Source organism: Cryptotermes secundus, unplaced genomic scaffold (assembly GCF_002891405.2).
Source record: "Cryptotermes secundus unplaced genomic scaffold, Csec_1.0 scaffold929, whole genome shotgun sequence".
Lineage (NCBI taxonomy): Eukaryota > Metazoa > Arthropoda > Insecta > Blattodea > Kalotermitidae > Cryptotermes > Cryptotermes secundus.
In genome coordinates, this window is record NW_019725015.1 from 454,175 (window position 1) to 477,038 (window position 22,864).

At 45.2% G+C, this 22,864-nt stretch overlaps 1 protein-coding gene across 2 annotated transcripts in view; it reads left to right on the forward strand.

Annotated features, from left to right (window-relative positions):
- The window catches only part of LOC111863263 (homeobox protein TGIF2), a 94,510-nt gene that overhangs the window by 59,099 nt on the left and 12,547 nt on the right, over positions 1–22,864 (forward strand). Inside the window, exon 1 of one of the 2 annotated variants that reach the window (XM_023849424.2) lies at positions 13,315–13,463. The exons of the other annotated variant lie outside the window; for it this stretch is intronic. Coding sequence (XP_023705192.1) covers positions 13,361–13,463 — 103 coding nt within the window. The 5' untranslated portion in view covers positions 13,315–13,360. Of the gene's footprint in view, positions 1–13,314; positions 13,464–22,864 lie in introns of those variants that run through there. 2 annotated transcript variants of the gene reach the window in all.

Genomic DNA, 22,864 nt, shown 5'->3' on the forward strand with positions numbered 1-22,864 from the left:
AAACTCCATCTCCCACGAATAACACGCGCAAATAGTCGATCGTAAACCGTCTCCTTTACATAGTATATATCCACAGCAGAATCTTGTCAGTATTCAGAGAATAGACACGATACACCGAAATCAGATACTGCTCGCTCGTGGAACGTCTTAGCGTTCCATAGTTCGTTGCCAGGGCAGTCTGAAGTTGCTATCAATCTCACGCCTACAGAACCTTTGTATACGTGTAGAAAGGTTGAGGTTTTTACGAAACCCGATGGCTCAGTCGGTATAGTGACTAGGCTTTGGGTTGAATTTTCAGGTTCATTTTGTCCACAGTGTCCGGACCATCTTAACGGCGCACCCAACATCATCCCCAGTGCGTATGGCGATTATTTGATCAAGGGCAAATCCGCAGTGTGGAACCTGTTGACCAGACCTCTGCTGGAATACAGAGAAAAGCGACACATAGGCTACTTTTGCGACGAAATGAGATGAGGCATGGAGCACCCAAGCAGAGAAGAAAGAACATATACACAGACAAGAAATTCATTGCAAAACATTGGAAACACTTGACAGACAACGGTCTTAAATTGAGCATTTCAGAAAAGTATCAGTTTTAAATTTAAACCAGTTTTTACTCCATGGCAGTGGCCCCTAGTGAGCTGATTGTTGTTGTAGGGTAAGTATGATTACCACAGATTGGCGAAATGTGGAGTCTTCAGGGCCATTTTACATTAAATCTCAATTTCGTGTTTGTTGGTTTCTTTAAAGGGACCGCAGTTTGGAGCTAAATTACCCATGTTCAGTGGGTAGTGATCTGTGATGAATAAACTCCGACCGCACATTCAGGCGCTAGCGGGGCGCACATCTGCATTCACGGGAGCGGAAAACACGTGAATATGTCAGAAATTTATATCGATTTCTTCACGATGCTTTCTCGCGTGTACTGCATATAAAGAACATGCAGGAGAGAGAGGAAGAGGAAATAGTTTCTTTTGTTTATAGTATAGCGTTCGGGGGGTGGGGTGAGGCTGAGTCAACTTCGTACGTCGGCCATTAATTGGCGTGTTGTACTGAACTTAGTCCCGGTTGGCAGATGAATGGCAGGCAACCAGTGGAATTAGAATTGGCAGGGGAAACTGAAGTACTGGGAGAAAACCTTTTTTTTTTCTTGGCACTACAGCCCGAGTGGACCTAGGCCTACCTCCATGAACTTCTCCGTTCACTTAGGTTTTTCTAGATCTTAGACATACGGTAGGACTCCTTGGGCGGGTGATCAACTCGTCGCAAGGCCTCTACCTGTACACAAACACAGAAAAACGGACACAAACATCCATGCCCTGAGTGGGATTCGAACCAGCGATCCCGGCTTTCGAGCGAGCGAAGGCAGTGCACGCCTTAGACCGCTCGGCTACCGTGACTGGCGGGAGAAAACTTTACCCAGTCTCAATTTGTATGCTACAATGCCCAGATGACCTGACCTGGGGTCGAACCCGGGCCGTCGGGGTGGGAAGTCAGCGACCAGTCAAGAGGAGATAATAAATACACGAAATTAAAGAAGACAGAATCGACACATTTCGTTCAGTAAACGTTAAGTGTGATGAAAGGAGATGCCAAAGTGACACAAGTAAAAAAATTGTCAGAATCGTCTGCGGAAGCCTTTCACGTTAGGCCCAGTATTGATACCTTGTGGCAGTTGCACTGACCATGTTTCCGCTGTTTTCTGTCGTCGTGCTTCGTAATAATATACCATTCATATTGCGGGCCTGGTCACTCTTTGACCCTGTTGTTTCTCCTGAAGACACGCTGATAGCCTGCTCACACTCACGAAGTGAATGGATTCGCAGCGAAATGGACGGAGCTGCCCCCGGATCTAAGAACTTGGCCAATAGGAAAACGAGGGCTTATCAGGTCACGTCCTGGCTGCGAGAAATGGTAACCTTAAAACTGAAGGGATTGATAACAGTTAACAGCTTCGTTATTAACAGGCGCAGGTTGGCAGGGGGCGTGTTGCTAACCGTTTGTTACGGAATGTGTTGTGATTTTGTATAAGCCGTTTGAAACCTTAACCGCTTCTCACCGGCTCACTTTCACTTCGCTGTCTTTCATTCATCCTCACATGGAAATAAATGTCTGTCGGAACCGCGTCACTACGCAGACCGGCCGGACGCTGATTGGGCGACGCGCGAGTTGGCTGAAGCGGTGACGTCACTTGCATTCAGGACGTGCCAGTCTCGAACAGTCGCGGCCTGGGTACTGATTATCCTGGTTGATTTTTCGCGGTTTTCCTCAATCCTGTCAGGCTTGTGCCGGGATGCCGTTGGCTTCATATCTCTTCCAGTTCGTTCTGTCACCACATGGCGTGCAGTGCAGACAGCTTTACGGTACGGACTCACTCACCGACCTGAGCCCTTCTTGAGAAGCTGCCAATTCTGCAGCTTCTCAAGAACTTACCAGCATTTTATGGAACCTAGAGGTTCATCACTGTGTTCACAAGAGCCCTCCACTGGTCCATATCCTGAACTACATGAATCCAATGTATACCATCCCATCCTAGCTCTCTAAGATCCATTTTAATATTATCCACCAAACTACGTCTTGGTCTTCCCAGTAGTCTCCTTCCTTCTGGCTTTCCCGTCAATATCCTCTTTCGTTAAGCAACGGACAAAAACCTGAAATCCCAGAATATTAACGACTTGAACCGTTGCTCGTTTAACTGTGATACTTTGGACCTGCAGCGAACCCAACGCGTTGTCATGTCTAATTACAGACATGCCCATTTACCTGCTCTGTAAACGCACTTTGGACAACAGCCCTTAGCATTTCGGTCATTAGCCCTTCTTTCGGCAGGCAGATACACTTATTTCGTTGCGGCGTTGTACAGGAACTGAGGAAAAGCACGTCGCACGTAAGAGACTTATCTTTAGACCAACCGGTTCGGTGACGCCATTTCGGGAACACTTGTTGCCTCCATATTGGACATGTCTAGAAGTGAGCCACAGGAAGCTGCGTGTGGGCTTTGGTCTGGTACTTAATTAAGCATAGGGGCAGACTTTTTTTTCCTTGGCACTACAGCCCCAGTGGGCCTAGGCCTACCTCCATGAACTTCTCTGTTCACTTCGGTTTTTCTAGATCTTACTCATTCGGTAGGACTCCTTGGGCGGGTGATCAGCTCGTCGCAAGGCCTCTACCTGTACACAAACACAGAAAAACGCGCACACACAAACTAAACATCCATGCCCTGAGTGGGATTCGAACCCACGATCCCGGTTTCCAAGCGAGCGAAGGCAGTACATGCCTTAGACCGCTCGGCTACTGTGACCGGCCAGGGGAGACTTACCTTTTGCTTAGCAGTAAAGTAAAGCAGAGTTGTTCCTATGGTAAAGTCGACCTTGTGCGTAACCAGTTGAGTACAACGCCATGGAGGCAGTTTTTGGGAGTTGAGGTAAAACTTCACACTAAATGGGAGTGAGTGGTGAGCTTCTCGCTCCGGCCGCTTTACCCCCAGGGAAAGAGCTTCGGGTACCCATTGGATATGCGACGCGGTGGCAATGAATTAAAGGCGAAGATGCGGGTAATGTAAAGGTCAGGTATGGGGTTGGGCGTGTGGGACAGTGTAGCTATAGCCCTGTTATCCTCTTCGCGTTGTTAGCAAAGGCCAGGCCAAACAAGGAGGCTAGTAGTGCAGTTGTGGGGTGAGGGGCTCGTCCCAAGGAGAGTTTCCTGCGATGGGGACGTGTTTTCCGAGAATAACAGGTGCTTTTTTGAGGGAAGGCTGCCGAATATTGATCTGAAACGCTTTGTTGGCCCGCTGTTTAGTAAAATGGTTTCGCCCATCATTGTTCATGAAACGACATGACAGGGATATAGGGCAGGTACGTGATTCTCTAAATCTTGCTGACGTAGCCGCGACAGAACAGACATTTTTAAATATCTACCAAACTACACGACATCACATCCCAGAGGACGGCAACGTTCATGGCCACCGTCATGGAAATTTCAAATCGCTCGTAGTATGGTGAATATTGTGACATGACGCCTGGAAGTCGGAATAGTTCATTACTGGGCAACGATTCGGTAAACAGGTTGCCGCGTAAATGAACAAGCACGCATCAATAGAACTCCCGTTTCTATGCATTGGCAAGGTAAACACCTTTGTAACAATACTGGAATTGTTACGTAACGATGTTTTCTGTTGGGGCTGACCCGGGGCTGTATAACGAGGATTAAAGGCCAGGGCGGAGGCGGTAACCCTTCTAGTCGTTGGAGGCGACGGAAAGGGAAATTCAAATCTGAGACAGTAAAATATTGGGACTCGTACCCGAGAAAGACTGCGCTGGCCAGGCCCAGCAGCATATACAAAAGACAGACACGTCCTCTCGTTAGAGAGGGCGCCCCACAAACACAAGACCGTAACTGCCAAACGGTAATAAATATCTGGGGCTCGACACAAAGACCTACTGACAGACTGACCGTCAGTCGCAATGTGACTTTGAGCTGAGAACTAGAATTGAGGGAGTCTCTGGAGACGGGAGTGGAAGAGGATGGAGGAGTTTAGACTTGAAAGACTAAACGTAAGAGTGTGTTGTAGTTACAGTGACTCTGTCAATAGTCTGTGTTAAAGTCCGTTGCCAGGAAACGGATAATGGAGACTAACAGACTGAGGACACTAGTGTTCTGCAGCAGCGAACAGTGAAGTGCGGAGACGAGCGGTATCGCTGTATTACTTGTAAAGTATAGTTCCGAGTGGCCACACCCCGTCTATAGTCACATCCCTAAAGATGTGACAATATGTTACCGGCAGGGACATGTCCTTACTGGCCCTGATGTCCACCTTACATCCTTTCCTGTATTCAGTAGATGTTCGGTTCGAATCTCTGTCGGGACACCGGCTATTCTGACTTAGATTTTCATGATATTTCTCTGCCCCTCCACAGAAATGCCAATATAGTATTTTGATTAATCATAGACCACTTCTTTGCGAATCCTTTCCAATTGGCATCCGCGACATGTAGAGAATATCTGCCTAAAACTGAATTAGGATACACGGCGTCATATCATCTCGATGTCCCAGTGAGAACCCCAGCGGGGACCGCATCTCGTGATTAGGTTGCGCTTCTGTTGAGCTTGATGTGGCGGTAAAACTGTGAGACTTATTGGATCTGAGGTCACTGGTTTTCCGTGATATTCCTCAGTGCCTGGATGCGTGCTGCGTAGTCCAGATGCTGACGTGTCTCAGAAGGAAGTGGAGTGCTGTCCCCTGGATAGAGTTAGACGCCACGTGTAAGGCTTCTTATTGTCTGTGTGGCTGCTGGCCTTGTTCTGAAGGAGATACATGGAAAGGGATCCAAAGCATTTCATTGGACAGTGCCGAGGGTTGTTGAGGGGTGTGTTTTCACACAGTAGGGAGACTGTAAGCAACTGCCATGATGAACTCTCGCCAAGTGGTAGTAGGAAGATCCATTGGAGAGAGTGAGATGAGTAGGGCATGCAACACGCACGGAGGAGTTTGGGGCAAGCGGTAGCGTAGTTGGTTGAAGAACTGTGCTATAAGTCGGAAGGTCGTGGGCTCGATTCTCGATGAGGTCAGTGGATTTTTTCAATTGATCTAATCTTTTCAGCAACACTGTGGCCCCGGGATCGACTCAGCCTCTAACAGAAATGAATGCCAGGAATCTTCTTTGGGGGTAAAGGGCGGTCGGCGCGTAAGGCCGCCATCTGTGAGCTAATTGTCTAGAAAATGCTGGAGCCTCGACTTCTCATAACCCTATGGCCCTCCACGACCTGTTACAGGAATTGCTTTACCTCTTTTTTTACATACAAATTTTCGCTCGAAAGACCATTTGGAAGACCCAGGCGTAGATGGGAGAGTAATACTAAAATGTATCTTAAAGAAATAGGATGAGAGGCTGCGGACTAGATTTATTTGATTTAGAAGAGGGAGCATGGGCGGGGTCATGTGAACATCGTCAGTGACCCTTCAGGTTCAATAAAGTACGGAAATTTTCCCGTTTAATCAGCAACTGTCAGATTCGAAAGAAGGGAACTGCTCCGTTGAGTTCATGGAAACCGCGGAGTACAGACGCTACTGTAATTAGGCACGGGCCAGGCTGTTAGCGCGTCACTAGGTACAAACAACAGAAGGAGGAGGAGGTGCAGAGTGATTCTGAAGCGTCAATAGCCCTACCTCGTGTTTATCACCGCTGTAGCCATGTAGCCATGACAACAGATGTGATAGCGACGCGCGCCACGTGGACGCGGCATGGCGGTTGCTGATGTCCCATTAACCCACATCGCCAAAGATGAACGCCCTTGCTGAAAGTCCCGGTGTTGTGCAGCCTGTTTTGGAGTGTCCCGAGTAAAACTCCAGAATCTGCCATTCTTATGCTTGTTACTAGAGTGGACCAATAGATAAAGTGAGTGTACACTTCGATGTAAAAGTCTGTGACTTTGGTATGTTAATACAGTTACTGTGTTTGTGGACATTATCCATCGTCCTGTTTTTATTGAAAACATACACTGTTTCGGAGACTGGCTCCTGTATTCGTCTTCAGGTGGCACCTGCTCATTTGGCTCCAGTCGATAGAACTGGTCCCTATCTCCAGACTCCGTCCGGCTTTCAGGCGTCATGTCACAATATTCACCGTACTCCGTCCGTACAGTATGTTGGTACTGTACAGAAGATCTGTCTCTTCAGTGATTATTCATATTCCATTTATAACCATCAAATAGTACCTCGACATACGTTTTAGGCCTTTTGGATATGTGGTTTTTGTTCTAATGTTTCTGTGTTTGTCTTAGCTCTCGCAGATGTTTGCTGCTGTGCTCGGTTTGTACTATCTTGTGTTGGTGCTGGCGTCCTGAGGTAGGCACTAGCTGTACTGATTCGGACCCAACTGAGTAGGTTCACCTGAAGACGGAGACAGAATGGAGTCTGCGAAATTCTGTGTTGTTAAATAAAAGTAGGACGATGGTTAATGTGCGGGAACACAATAACTGTATTGAGTTTGGGCTTGTTACTACACGGCTTCACAGTCAATCTGTGGGATAAATGTGTGGAAACGGGACAGCAGTGCATGTTAACATTCGTGGGGTTGGTGCTCTGTTGAGCCCGTTGCCCCTGCCTCGGATAGTAGTTAGTGGGGATGACATTTGGGAGGAGAAACCATGTCCCGGTGCACATCACCTGACCTGGGATCGAATGCCGCCCGCGGTGGTAAGGAGGTACGGCACGTAACCTCCTGTGCTAGCACCACCGTTCGCAGTATGTATTGACTTAACCTCGTATTAGCGCGGATGCTTTTTTCGCTTTAAGTATAATGAATGTATAAGGGGTGGGCCTTCTCGGCCCTTGCACCGCGACCTACAGTGGTCTATTAACTTCGTGAAGCAGAGTCCTCATTGAGAAGCTGATAGTCACTCAGCTAGGCAAAGATACGCTTTCGAGCTGGTAGCACTCCTTCATATTCAAATGTCAGCCGACTGAGATGTTTCATTGTTTTACCCAGTTCTCCACACATGCTGTGGATTAGTACCTCGAACAAGGACCCGACCACTTTCCCCAGCTCAAGTCCTCTCTTCACAGACTCCCGTAGAGAACTGACTAAACTAACCTTGTCCTTTCCTTATAACATCTCGGCATGGACCATACAGAAAACAGCTCTTCCATTGTTGTAGTCCACTGTTGCATTATTAAGAATCCGCTGCCGAGCAGCAGGAACTTGTTCACCGAGCCGTTGCCCAGAAACGGCCCTAGCATATCTGTCCCTGTCTCGGTCGTTGCATAGCAGCGACTCTACGTGTTACAGTATTTATCGGATCGAAACATAAAAATGAAACGTTTTATGTCCAGCACACATTTTCCTTACACTGGTATACCAGTGGGAGAAGAGTCACGATAGCTCACTCGGTATGACGACGGGGTGGACGACCCGGGTTCGATTCAAGTCAGTGTAAGATATTTCAGAGCGTCCAGGCCGGCTCTGGGACCCACCCTGCCTCGTATCCATTGCGTGCCGGGACTGAACTGCACCTAGTGCCGAGAGCAAGCATGGTGGAGCTGTACCTCTGCTTCATACGTCTTCATGGCGTAGTGCTTAACTAACCAAAGGGAACGGATGCGGCGGGAGTGCTTCGGTTTGCGTTGTCTCCAGTGCATACCGAGTGCGTCCTTTGGGGGTAATGCGGTCGGGGCGCGAATGTGACCAGTGACCTCCATCTTCCAGATTTAGAATGCGTGGAGCTGTAGCGCCCCCCGGTTCGTGATTAAAATGCCAACAGCTTTTGTCTAGTACGAAGTTGAATGAAGATTTGTGAGGTTTGAGGTTCTCATGGCGGTGAGGGATGGCCCACTGCTATGGTCGACTCAGGGTTCATTTATTTAACATGAGAAATGCGGTTAGACAATTTACTTATTACAGTAAACCCTCTCTAATCAGGATTAATTGGGGGTGTCATCCGAATTAAACGATAATCCGGATTAATTAAGTAAAAGATAGCCCTAAATAAAAAAACTTAAATAAATAAATTGAAACTTTAATAATATATGTAGTGATAATGAAAATAAATAAAGCATTTAACTGTAGAGCCTTTATTTAAGAACTACAGAAAGACATGAAGCTGAAATCAAACGTTTCCTTCATCCAGCTCAAGCCATCTTGGGTATTTTCCTGCGTGGTATCAGTCTCTCCAGCTGCCCACTTGCTCCTAAATCCCACGTGTCTTTTAAAGTACGTACTCAGGCGTGAACAGAATTTTTCATATTTCGTGTTTCGATCGGTATCATCCAACATCCGAATTAGCTGTAGCAGGATTAGTGGGTGTTCACTTCGATCTTATGTTTAAGATTACTTTTACAGACAGACCTGGAATATTCAGGATAAAAAATAAACATAAAAATCAATGTTAGATATTGTTATGTGGCATAAATGTTTTTATTTCATAAGCGACACATCGGTACTCATCTGCCAAGCTGTATGGCGTCACGTCCTGGAGGACAATAAGTAATCTTCATGCAGGAAGCAGTATCTGAGTGGGCCCGACCACGTGGACAGAGAAAGTTGTGGCTAGTGTGGAGCTTCATGCCCTCGCTTCTCGCTTTCTTATTAAGTTCCTGAGTAATTAAGTAAAGTCTGTACTTAGTTAAGCAGCACGCAAGGAAGACCGATGCGGCTATATCTCCACGCATGCGTAACCTCGGCACTAGGTGGCGCTGAGTAGTCAGCTTCACTCCTCCGGCCGCTTTACCCCCTGAAAAATAGTCCCACGGCTGCTCCGGACGGCACGGAGAGGAGCTCAATGTTATGACTGCCGGGTATCGAACCTTGAACCCTCGGTTGTCCAGCCAGTACCCTACGCGCTGGAGCTACTAAGCAGTGCCATCTCTTATAATTAGAACAGTGTCTTCTGGGATATGAACCCGTGTAGTCTGGTAGAAGTTTACGAACATATCGCCTTTATCTTCAGTACTGAAGACAACAAGCTGTGTCCCCCTACCGTATGTCGCACCTCTTGAAAACATGACTGAAAGGTTTTCCGTGAGAAGCTGCGAGTCGCTCAGCTGCCCAGAGCAGGGCTGCAGGTGTACCGTGGACATTAACCTGCGTGTATACATAATTCAGAATGTCACATGTCTCCGCCTCATGTTTTAATAGCAGACAGGATACATAAAGTAACCTGGAAACCTTGACTTATTCAAATGAAATGCAGTGTGAGACCTCCATGTCCTGAGAGGTGGGGGGCCCGCATTTTGCGGATTTGGGGCCCTCTCACATACCTTTGTTACCTTAACTTTGGGCCTGTGTATTAATGTACGTGAGATACCGTTCTCGCGGCAGTATGATAAGTCTGCACAAATTTATCGGAGGAATCGGTTCTCCGAAACGTCTGTAAATATCAGAATGCCGGCCGTAACCGGATATGTTGGTTCAGAGAAACCGCTCTAGACTTGTATTCGGGACGTGCTCAGTTCCGATCTCAGCCAGGACGTAGGATAACCTGACTGAGGTTTCTTTTGTTTTTCCTCAGTCCCTTCAGATGAATTCCGGGACACTTCCTCGATTAAGGCACTACTTCAACGTCCTTTATAATTGATATTTTGTCCTATCATCTGACGTGAAGGCACTCACACAGAAATATGTGGCTTCGTGTTCCATTGTGTATTTGCCTGTCGAAAGAGGGCTAATGACCCAAATGCTAAGTAAGGGTTGCTGTCCAAAGTGCGTTTACAGAGCAGGTACATGGGCATGTCTGTAATTAGACATGACCACAGCGTGGGGTTCACAAGCCACAACAGAAATATGTGGCTTCACGTTCCATTGTGTATCTGCCTGCCGAAAGAAGGGCTAATGACCGAAATGATAAGGAAGGGTTGTCCAAAGTGCGTCTACAGAGCAGGTACATGGGCATGTCTGTAATTAGTAGGGATCGGATTTTTATGCCCTAATAATCCCTTAAATATGTATGCATTTATGCATGAAAAACTTCCGAAATATGCACTAAAATATGCATATAAAAATTTGTACCAAATATTAAAATTGATTTTACATTATTTTAAGACCATCAAATCAGTATTTAAGTTCATTGTATACAATATTAAATTATTCACTTGCAGTAAAAAGCTATACTTAAATACAAATCATGCAACAAAGCCAACATATTTCATTACAAATTTAAAAAACCAATCACACTCACATTTAGCTCTCCGAACATTCAGCCTCTCCTCTGTGGCAGTTCACAGTTACTAAATGTTTTAGATATTTCATAGTTAGTCGCCTCATATTGTCTCGTAAGATGTCTTTATAGCGGGTTAAAACTTCTTTCCACCCCACAGGAACTTAGGGGCACGTGTACAAAAGCCGCTATTTGCTCCACTGTTAGTGATTTTTTACTTGGCACTTCACTATGTTTACCGGCTAAAATTGTATACACACGACCATGATTGAAAATTTGAACATAAATTTAAAAAAATATATATGATAAACATTTTAAAAAGGAAATATGCAGTATAAATAGAGATATTCGAAAATATGATGCTTATTCATAAGACGGGCAAAATATGCATTTATATGCACCATCCAGTTGGACCGATTATGTGAGAAATGAAGAAGTGTTAATTAGAGTCAGTGAGCAGAGGAATATCCTACATGAAATAAGAAAACGGAAGGCTAATTGGATTGGTCATGTTTTACGCAGAAACTGCCTTCTAAAAGAAGCTATCGAAGGAAAGATAGATGGGCGGATAGAAGTGACAAGAAGACGAGGAAGAAGACGTAAGAAGATGCTGGATGACCTTGGGGACAGAAGAGGATACTGTCATTTGAAGGAGAAAGCTCTAGATCGCATTAAGTGGAGGAATTGTTTTGAAAGAGACTGTGGACCTGTCGTCTTGACAGATTACTGATGATGATGATGATGATGATGATGCACCATCAAACCATGTCCAAAATTTAAGAAATGAAGTAATTCATACATATATCCAAACGAGCATACTTTCTGGTTGCAAGAAAGAAATATGCATTTGCATTAAAAACCGGTCCCTAGTAATTAGACATGACCACAGCGTGGGGTTCACTGCAGGTCCAAAGTATCACAGTTAGTCAGACGAGGCCACTTCTGTGTAAATCGCAGGAATAAAGGAGCATCCGTTCAAGTGGGTAAAATTCTGGGATTTCAGGTTTTTTGTCCATTCTTGCTGGGATTGGCAAGATTACTGGTTAATAATGAATTGTAAAGGATTTAGTAGGAAGCGATCGTGCGCTACTGTCCGAAAACTCACCTGGAGGGACTGAATAAAACTACGGAGAACTTCAGTCAGGATGAGATGCGCTGGGCATGTAGATGGTTTGGAGAGAAGAGGCATATTTTCGTAAGAAAACCTGAAGTAGATAGACCACTGAGAAGACCTAGATTTAGATATGAAGATAATATTAAAATGGATCTTAAAGACAAGGGCTGGAGTGTGGACTGGATTTATTTGTTTAAGATTAGGGACCAGTGGTCGCTTGTTGTGAGCACGGTAATGAACTTTCGGGTGCTATAAAATGCGAGAAATTTCTTGAATGGTCGATAAATTGATGGTCCCTCAAGAATAAATATCTTCATGGAGTTGTTTAAGTAGTGCTTTGATGCACTTGAGGCTTCAAATAATGACTGTTGTGTTGAGGTTTTCATGACAATGACTGTGAAGAGTTGTGTGTTTGTGATATAAGGCGGTGTTGTCCGCTGAAAGTCAGCTGACGTTTCGGAGGAACTTCCACCATCTTCATTCATGGTCGAAGGGTAAGGCGGTCAGGAAATAGCAGAAGTAGATTGCAAGATGACCGTCTGGTGGTTTTCTTGATCGGCCTTCGCTTCGACTCTGAGAGTTGAGGCGATATGTTCCTCCGAAACTTTGGGCCCTGTCCCAACTACGTGGCGATACAACCCAGAAGACTGTTCTAAAACGTAGCTCTTTATCCTCCTAGGAATCGAAGCCCGCTGTTCTAGGGATAGTCAGTCTTTACTGTAGGATTCTGACGATGGATAAAGTCCAAAAACCTAATATATCGGATAGTCAGTCTCTTTACTGGATGGTTTACATCAGGTTAATAAATCGCAGTCCATATTAAGAGTTGCTTAAACTTATTACAACTTTCAGTTCCTACATAGCAGAAAACGCTGTTAGAGAAGTAACCTCAGCTAATTCGGAGAATAATACGGTGAGCATGAATACGCGGTGTATGTGGTTGGGTGGGGGGTGGGGAGATGCAGAAATTCATTCTGGGTAATGTTAGCGTGTTTTCTGTGAGAGGAGAACGTATGGTGCATGAGCGACAGAGGGCGAGTAATATTGTGATTTTGCTTGCTCGGCTTATTCTTCGACCCTGAATATGGAAGCAGTAAGTACCACCGAAACGTTGGCAACTTCTGCCATACTGCACCACTTCACATTTCGGAAAATAGTGCACTTAAAGTAATACCCGTTATTTCAAGGCTGAGTTGCTACTTGTTTTTCCAAGCCATTAACAGGTACAGAGTAACAAATGGGGACCACACTCCACCCCTCAAGATGTAAATCGAGATATTTGAAGGGAAGCGTGTACCGAACTATAAATAGCACTGGGTTTATTGGTTTTAGAGGACATAACAATGTTTGGTACCACATCATAACGGTACTTCACCCTCCAGCAATTGGACCTATGGTCTCCGGAGTGATTTTGACAGGCAGGACGCGAATTTTTAAGTTGGGATGACATGGCGGGTAACTCATTCCGACCAATCAGCGACGAGCTGCGCGCGCTGGTAATTTCTCGTGGCGCTCGCTGCCGCCTGGTGGTCGAGGCAGTCTGTCGCGAGCGTGTCGAGGTGTCAGTGTAAGTGGTGTGAATGGTCTGAAGTTGTGATGTTTCCTCCGTCAAGTGTTGGTACCCACGTGGAGAACCGAGGGCCCAAGAGGGTTGTTGCTGCCAGGCCACCCCGCCGGGCCTCTTTCCTGCTGGCTGCTGGTAAGTGCATACGTTTTCGTATGTTACGTTTTGTGTAGGCTGGTGCGTGAAACATGCGGTCAGGTTGCACGTGTCTTTTGACTTGTAACAGATGTTACTGACAGATTGTTGAGTGAGCACTACCTTCTTATTGAATTTGAAGGATCTGGCAGAAGTTCACTGACCTTGTCTAGGTACATACTGCTTCCGTCTTCACGGCGGAACAAGTAGCGTGTTCCCCCGAAACGTCTGTGACTTACAGTCTGCACGGAGTCACGTTTCAGAAAATCGTATTCATAATCATCGTTGTGAAACCCTCAACCCCAAAATGTTGGTTGTTAATAATTAATTGTCCTTCGATTTTCATCTGGAATTTATGACTTAAGCAGTCCAGAATACAGGGGGTAGAATATTTCGCTAAATATTGCAGTGGTCGTTTTCAGGGTTAGTGTCGTGCGTTAAAATGTTCGTTGTTATTAAGCCAGTGTGTTAGGACAGCTTTGTGCCCGGCTGTTGAGAAGACGATGATGGTGGAGCAGGTTTCTTAATCCGGTGGGAAGCTTCCCTGCCTCAACGCGTTCACTGTAGGGTCCCCACGTTGGGTACTGTTTTGTGTGCCCCGTTATTGTCGTTTTGATCTGTTTTAGTCATGAAACTGACGATCCGACGTGTGGATGATTTTGAAAGAGATCGCGGGTCGTTGTATCACCTGTGACGGCCATGTTTGCTGACTGCAGGTTGGTGCTCCTGACCCATAAAGCCGGCCGGCCGGCGTTGAATTCGAGCAGCTGCAATCGTCTTTTCAAGCCAGCCCCTGCGTGCAGACGACATATGGCGGGCTGGGACGTGATCCAGTTCTGAGGGTGACTGTCCTTATGCCTTAGAGCGTAGACTCGAACGTGGGGCATCGGGTCACGTGGCGACTCACTCCGACTTCCATGAATATTGTAAAGGCTTTGTTTTTACGCGGCTGTTCAACTGCTTACATATGGATGAGGAAACTGTTGTCCAAGTGACTTCTCAAAGTCACCTACGTGTTAGTACGCGTATCGATTTAAATGCGTGACAGACGGAAGCACTTTCACGTGTCGTGCTGTAGTTGGATTTGCGGCGTGCAGATGGCGCGACTTGTAGTGCCCCGCAGTTTCTGAACTCCCTATTTTGATGCAGAAAAACCAAAATGAAAATAATATTTTGCATTTCGGTGAGATGTGGAAGGCGTGTGAAGTTCCCCGGGGGAGGAGGCCGTGTTGTACCGTGATATTGACGGGTGGGCGCGTGGTGGGTGTTTTATTGACTATGGGTTGCTGATAATTTGATGGCAAGCGGGTTTCGAATTGTTTCGGAAGGACGTAGATTGTGTCCTATTTCAAATTAATACAGGAGCATTTTCTTTAGTGGGAAGACTGAAGAAAACCAAGGGTGTCTCGGGCATAGTAGCGTGCATTTTTACCGCGAATTTCAAGCTGATCTTCTCCATGGATATGGAGACAGTACATTCCTAAGAAACGTTGCCCGTTTACCGAACTGCACGGCGTCACGTCCCAAAGACAGTGGTCCTCATACTTTTCGAATTCTTGGTCTTCTGGTGAGGGTCCTGCGTGTTGTACGGAAATACGCAAGTCACATAACGGATCCTGTGATCTCTTTAAGTCTGTTAGTATGTTGGCAGTATTGTTCCAGTTATTTTGCCTTATGTCAACAGTAGAGTGGCCAGATAAAGGCAAGGGAAAAGTTTAAATGCCTATAGATAAACGCGAAGATATCACCACATAAGAAATTCTGTGTTGTTTTGACATTGTATTATTGGTTGTTTTTATGTGGATGATTGATTTCACCACATGTGAACTACAGTGTTAGATTCCTAGTTTTAAAACTTGGGGCGGGGTAAGAGCTCATGGTATGTGCCCAATAGTAGCATTTTAAACGTTCTGAGTTGGCGAATGAATTTATTCTAGTAGTTGTGCTCTTTTCAGCTGTGTTTATAAACAATTGTAAATCTTGCAGTCGCAAGGTAGGTGGCAGGGCGATCGCCGAAGGCGTGGCCAGCTGTTTCGGAAACTCAGTTTGAAGAAGTTACAGCGATTTTTGTGCTCCGATTTTTTTTTGTAAACACGGTATTGCATAAGTCATGATAGGCGTACATTTCTTCCTCCGAAGTAAATAAATGTCTGGCGACTTCGTACGTAAGCTATATTTAGGGCCTTAAAGCGAAACGGATGTAGGCTCTTGGCACTCATGATGTGTGTATACATACATACACACTGCATCACGATGTGCAGCAGTTCTAGAAATGACGAAAGTTAATCAGAACATAATGAATAATAATGATTTGTGTATGCTGTTTGATGTCTGTTTTGTGATTAGTTTTGCAACAATGGATTTACAAGTCATAGCCAATGAGCAAAGCTTACACGCGCCCTGTTTGCCGTCTCCATTATTGCGTGAGCGAGGTGCATGAAGGTGCTGTGCGGGTGGAGGAACCTGTGGGTTCGCAGGGTTTGATCCAGCAGCGCGGGTGTGTCGCTTAAATTAGCAGAATTTGTACTCGTCTGTGCTCTAGTCTAGACCTGGAAACGAAGCGAGGTCGCGCTAATACTGCAGTAGCTGCCGCTAAATTTACATTTCTCATCAATCAGTTGTCAGTGTTGCCACGTTTTCATCTGAGTGTTTTACTGTGCCATCGCAACATACGAATTCTCGGGTTACCATTTGATCGTTAGGTATGAACCGTGGACTCCTCAGTGGCCGTCGTTGTATCTTGTGATGGTGGATATTTGGAAGTCAGTTGTGACAGTGATTTTTTTTTCGAAATTCTGCTGTTATGTGAAGCTTAATTCTTTAAAACAGCGATAAGTATACGCAGTCTTATTTAATGTAAGATTTGAGGTTTTGCATGGCGGTGACTATGAAGAAAGCAAGTCTTCTGGGATGTGGCGCCGTGTAAATGTGGTGTTAACCCACGTATTTTTGATGCGTTCCTCCGAAACGTCGGTTAACACCACATCTACACGGCGCCACATCCCAGAAGACTGCTTTCTTCAGTCTTTTTTAATATTCGTAAATTCAGCATGTTGTCCACGGAGTGTATTTATGTTTCCTGTAAATCCTACTAAAAAGGCAAGTTACTTCCTACACAACGTCAACTGATTTGTCTTTGTTGTGTTGACGCAGCCTGCATTGTGAGGTTTAAATGTTATTTAGATGTGAAGAGAAAGAAAATTCCGCGGCCCGCATTTGCAGTGATTCACAGAACGTACAGCCTGACGCGAATTCGCAAATTTGAGCGCCCGCGTCAGTAAACACTGGATACCACCCGTGGCAAGAAACTGATGCCCGCCGTCGGTTTGTCCTTCAGGGGGCTAATCAAGTGTAGAATCGAATAGCAAAGGATGAGGAAGGAGACGGTCTTGGCGAATTTTTGAATGTGTTAACGCAGACCGTTCTAAGTAAGCAAAGTGTGAACTGGATTACAGTAGGGCGCTGTGGGAATCGCTTCGTGGTAGGCTGTGCTGTCGAAGACCCATATACAGTGATCCCCTTCGGCCACTGCATCGGCAGCAGTGAGTACTCATCTCAGTCTGTTCCGATGTTGCGATTTACCGTCAAGTGCTCTGACGTGTGTTCCCTTACGTCACCAGGTTAAAGCCATGAAATATGCAAGTTCAGGTGGTGTCCTGACCGAGATTCGAACTTGAGGCCAGTAAGAAGCTGCACATGAAGCAGGTGCCGCGAGGGCCAGCAGGTGCGCTTCATCGCCCGCATGCTTTTTGGCGGGAACTGTAGGTACAGTCACAGCCAATGCAATGTGGTATCTGTCAGATTTGTGTTGCATTTCGTTCACAAATCCGTTGTTGAAAAGCGTGGAGAAAACATGAACTTTGGCCAGTTAGGAGTGGCTTTTTTAAAGACATAACTAACCAGTTCATGGGGCAGGGTCCTCGTAGGACAAGGTTCAGCCTCGGCCATTCATGACCTTCCCAGACCTTGATTGAGCCCGTGTTCACAAGAGCCCGCCACTGGTCCCTATCCTGAGTCAAGTGACTTTTGGTCTGACCCTTCCATCCTGTTTCTTCAAGATCCATTTTAATATTATCCTATCTACCCCACAGTCTTCCAGGTGGTCTCTTTCCTTGCAGGGCTTCCGATCGAACTGTTTGCATGTGCGCTGTAAGGCCATCTCATGTTACTCCCGTTGAATGATCATTCTGGCAAAGGGTTAATGCAGTGAAGACCGCAGTTAACTTTCCAACTATAGAACGCTTATTATGCACGTTTTATGAACCTGCTCAGGCGGCCGTGAGCGCCAGTGGGACGTTCCCTGCAGTTCTGTATCTGTGCAGTTGCTGTGACGTTAAATAACCGACACTGCATCTCCTTAAGGTGTAGGCAGGAGGTTTCTTTGAATCATTATTACCTGTCTGTCAGAATACAGTGTCACAACAGCAGTTCTGTAAGGGCGTTGGGTCTCAGTACAGTGTGCGAGGTTCCTGTCTGCCGTTTGCCTTTTGTGTTGCTAACAGCTGTGAGACGCATAGGTAAAGCTGTAGGAGCGTGAGGCTGCCAGACGACGAATCAGGGTGCGTCATTACCAGTAAGTGACGTTATCATTAACAAAGTGACAATAGCCCATTTTCAGCATATTTCTGGTATTCTTGCGCTGGTGGGAAATTCAAGAATTTCGTTAANCTGCCGTGTCAGAATACAGTGTCACAACAGCAGTTCTGTAAGGGCGTTGGGTCTCAGTACAGTGTGCGAGGTTCCTGTCTGCCGTTTGCCTTTTGTGTTGCTAACAGCTGTGAGACGCATAGGTAAAGCTGTAGGAGCGTGAGGCTGCCAGACGACGAATCAGGGTGCGTCATTACCAGTAAGTGACGTTATCATTAACAAAGTGACAATAGCCCATTTTCAGCATATTTCTGGTATTCTTGCGCTGGTGGGAAATTCAAGAATTTCGTTAATACTTACGTCACGAGATGGCAGTGGGTATGTGTGGCTGGTGTAAATACACTGTGTGCGCAAATTATTATGAAATTATGTTAAAACACTGCGTCACTTTTATTGGGAATAACATTATGTTGCTTAGAAACATTGATTTTCTGATATAATTACCTTTAATATGCAGTACTGATTCCTTCATATTTCTTTTAAACATTTTGCTTTGTAAGGGTACGTCAACTTCTGCAAGCGAATGAATGAGAATTTCAGTACAGGAGATGCTTCATTTTTTGTCATCAACTCAGATGCCATTTGATTTCTTAATGCAGTTTATTCTTAAATTGCAGAAGTTCCTTTTAATGCCTCCCAGTTACATACAGTGAACTCATTTGCTCTTCAGCTGAGCCATTACTGTCCAGTGAAAACAATAAGAAACATCACAGGTCTCTTCCTCTGCATAAACGTGATGGCATTACTGTAGTGTGAGTTGTCATACCGTACTGTGTTCATAAACGAGTCAGAATTCTCTTCATGATGCTTGCTATGTGGGGGGGGAGTCCTACTGGGTCCACTGGGCACGGCGGTCTATGATTGGCCTGTTCTAGCCTGCCCCAGGTGATTATGATGATTGAGAATTTGGTGGAATGAAATTGGCAGGGGAAACCGAAGTACTCTGGGAACACCTGCCCGAGCGCCACTTTGTCCACCACAAATTCCACTTGACTATGCCCGGGGTCGAACTCGGGCCCCGTTTTGGGAAGCCAGCGATAACCGCTTGAGCTATGGCGCGGCCTCATGTATGAATAGAATACAGAAATGCTAAAAACAAAAGAGATACCAAGAATCACCCATACCAAAACACGATCCAGGTGACACTAATTCAGTTAACCATGTTCAAGTGTTACTGCTTCTGCTGTTTTCTCGTTCCAGCGTGTACTGTTAACTAGGAGACAGGATGCGTGTTGTTTGGTGCAGCTACCATATTACAGTATCACAATAAATTTGTTCCAACGAAGCCTTAGTTTTTCAGTATTTTTTTATTGCTAGTGGGGTGGGACTAAGTCCCTTGTACTGCGGCCACTTCTGGCCTATTTTACCAGCCCCAGATGATAGGTGAGGGTGATTGTGGAGCAATTTGTGGAATGAAGATTGACAGGGGAAACCAAAGTACTCGGAGAAAACCTGCCCCAGCGCCACTTTGTCCACCACAAATCCCACTTGACCCCTAGTTTTTCAGTAACAGTTCATACCTGGGGAACGCGTAATGAAGAACAAATTTGTGTCTTTTTCCTTTTTGTTTTCGTTCTTTCACCGTCGGCCCTATAAAGTCCTGTCATAAAAATCACGAAGAAGGATTTAAAAATACATCCATTTGGGGTCATAAAGTTATTATTAGTGTCGTAATTTTGTATATGCACTTAATGTAACAATAGCACAATATCCATCGCAGAGATAACAGGCCACCGAAATTAGGAATGATTTCGGTTTGATAAACTGGAAAAGAATATACCGTATTTACGCATGTATAGGCGCATGCGTGTATAGGCCGCAGCACAATTTTCAGACAGAAATTATAAAAAAAATAATTTTCTTGGAATATTATTTCAGGAGTAGAACACCCTGTATTACTAATTATGAATATAATTTTTTTAAAATGAAGTGTGATTTCGAATATTTCGAATATAAGCCGCACCCCAGTTTTCCTCTTGAATTTTTGGCAAAAAATGTGCGGCCTATACATGCGTAAATACGGTAATTTATTTTGAGACTATAGAGACTTCATAGAACTAAGCCAAGGGTGTGGAACAAGCCTTAAAATGTTGTTTCGACTACGTAACATATATTATAGTATTACACGTGAGTGCACATTGTGGGTTCATAAAATGTGATTTAATTTTAATGGATCGGATAATTCACGCAAGACTGAATTAATCGCGTTGTTTGTAATGCCGACTGAGCGCGGGGAAGGAAAGCATCGAAGGAAGGCCGTGCGACCACACAGCCTCTTCTGCTTGTGGTGGGGGACAATGAAAGACGGACGATTGGCGTACTGCGCTGCACAAGACAATCGGTTTAAGTGAGGACAATGATATTGATACTTTCTGTAGCAGATCTCAGACATGCCCATTGATTCTTACGGGGAGTTTATGTACAGTTTACGCAATTTCACCCCCTGCAACATTTTTCTGGAATGGAATTGTCATATAAACCGAGGAGTACCGGTAGTTATGTCAAACAAGCATCACCATTGTTAGCAGTATTGTTCATTGTTTCTGTAGTGTCGAGAAGTATTTCAAGGGTTCGCTATGACGTTTCACCCCTTTAATGATTTGAGTTAAAACTTTTCAGTACGTCCTTTAGTGAATTTTCATTGTTTGGTTCTTACTATTTAGGTAAGAGATAAAAAGGTAAAGCTATCCGTGTAACAGGGTTGTGAGACGTCGAGGCTCCCACATTTTCTAGGCACTCGGCTCACAGGTGGCGCTGAGGTTGTCAGCCCTACAGAAAACAAAATCTTGGCATGGAGAACTGAATTGCCTTTACGAAATTTCAGCATTATTTTCTACTGCTGTGAAAGCTTAAGGATGTCTGTTAATAGCCCGTAGCTGACTATATACAGTAAATTACAATTATTCTGTGGCTACAGTGAGTAGCAACATGACTCAATCCTAATCTGTGAACCATTTATACTCGCAATGTTTATCCAAGTGGGACTTGCCAGTCATCTGAAACATTTTCTCCCATGGAGGTACCTTCAAGGCTAATAACAAGATTATTCACAGCTTCCCCGTTTTCTGGAGAGGTTTCTGCTTTCTATCTCTCGTTTATCAGCCTTTGCATTTAACATACTTTTCGTACACCGCTGGAGTGGCCTGAAAGTTGGGAAATAGATTTGTGCCACTGCGTCTACGCTCTACAGCAGTATTACAGAAGTGTTAGCAATGGAAGTAATTTTATGTCACACCTAAAGTCTTTGTTTATAGTCAACACAAAAACAAACATGCAAATCTTTTTCAACACTTCCACCCACATCCCTTTCTCTGCTTCCATTCCAGTGTTGTTATAATGTCACGTGGTCCGTGAACAGACTAAAATTGCTGATGAAACTGCTGTGCTTCCTCCCTTAAGTTCGCTTTTTGGGAGTGCCCGCTTCTGTGCGTCCATGTGTCATGTTAACGTCTGAAGATGACCAGCTTTGGTCGAAACATGGAGTGTGCACACACCAGTGTTGTAGAAGAGGTTCTGAAGTTAAAAAATTTCAAAGGTTTTAAAAACAAGTCGCTTGTAAGATCGCTAATAACTAACAAGGAAATGTATAACATGTTTAGGACTGGTTAACCTTACGTTCTGTGAAAAAATAGAAGAAATTACTCATACTGCAGACATGTACTTGCATAGCAACTTGCACGTGGGCGAAGTTCCTTCATTGTGGGTCACACTGTAGTTGCACTAAGGGGTTTGTATTTTGGGATATAACGCCTTGTAGTCAATTGAGAGTCACTTGACGTTTCGGAGGAACTGCTGGTCACCTGTTTACACGCTGATTTCTTACTCGGGTAATTGTTCGACCCTAAGATGGGGGCGGCGTGTTCCGAAGCGACGGTTAACTTCCAGCGGACCACACCACCGCTGTGAGAACCACAAATCCTACATATTTAGTTGTTTGAGTTTCAAAGTTCCTTTCTTTCTGTGTGCGGTAAAATCGATTTTCGAGCTCTCATAGAAGAACGAATGAACATCTCACATTAACTTGCGAAACTCAAAATTCCTTTCAGGATGTCTCTTAGTCAGCTTCACAGGTTCAAGTCCTATCTTCACAGCCCCCCGCGCCACGTCTTCTCACCCTCCCTTGCAGAACTCTGCTGTCAGCTGACAACTCCCAGGCTGAGAGGCCGCGTCATAGCTCAAGCGGTTAGTCGGTGGCTTCCCATCGCGGCGGCCCGGGTTCGATTCCGGGTCTGGTCAAGTGGGATTTGTGGTGGACAAAGTGGCGCTGGGGCAGGTTTTCTCCGAGTACTTTGGTTTCTCCTGCCAATCTTCATTCCAACAATTGCTCCACAATGACCCTTACCTATCATCTGGGGCTGGTACAATAGGCCAGGAGTGGCCGCAGTACAAGGGACTTAGTCCCACCCTACTAGAAATAATAATAAAAAGAAAACTCCCAGGCTGGCGGCCATTTCACACCAACCTCCCAGTCTTTTCTTCACAGGCTGACTTTCAACTAGCCGGGTCGCCACGATTCTCTTCCTTATAACTCCTTCGCACGAACCGAGTTGAAAACAGTTTCCAACCGTAACTATTGTAGAGGCGTGTTTACGACGCCGTTGCGTAGCAGCGGCTGTTGTACCTTTGTTTTGAGGGCTTTGCCTAACAAGGGGCATATACGCCACAACACCAGAATTTAAAACTGCATGCTTAAGACTAGAAATGTGTTAAAGCGCCCCTGAAGATATCGTGCAGGAAATAAATTTATGTACAAG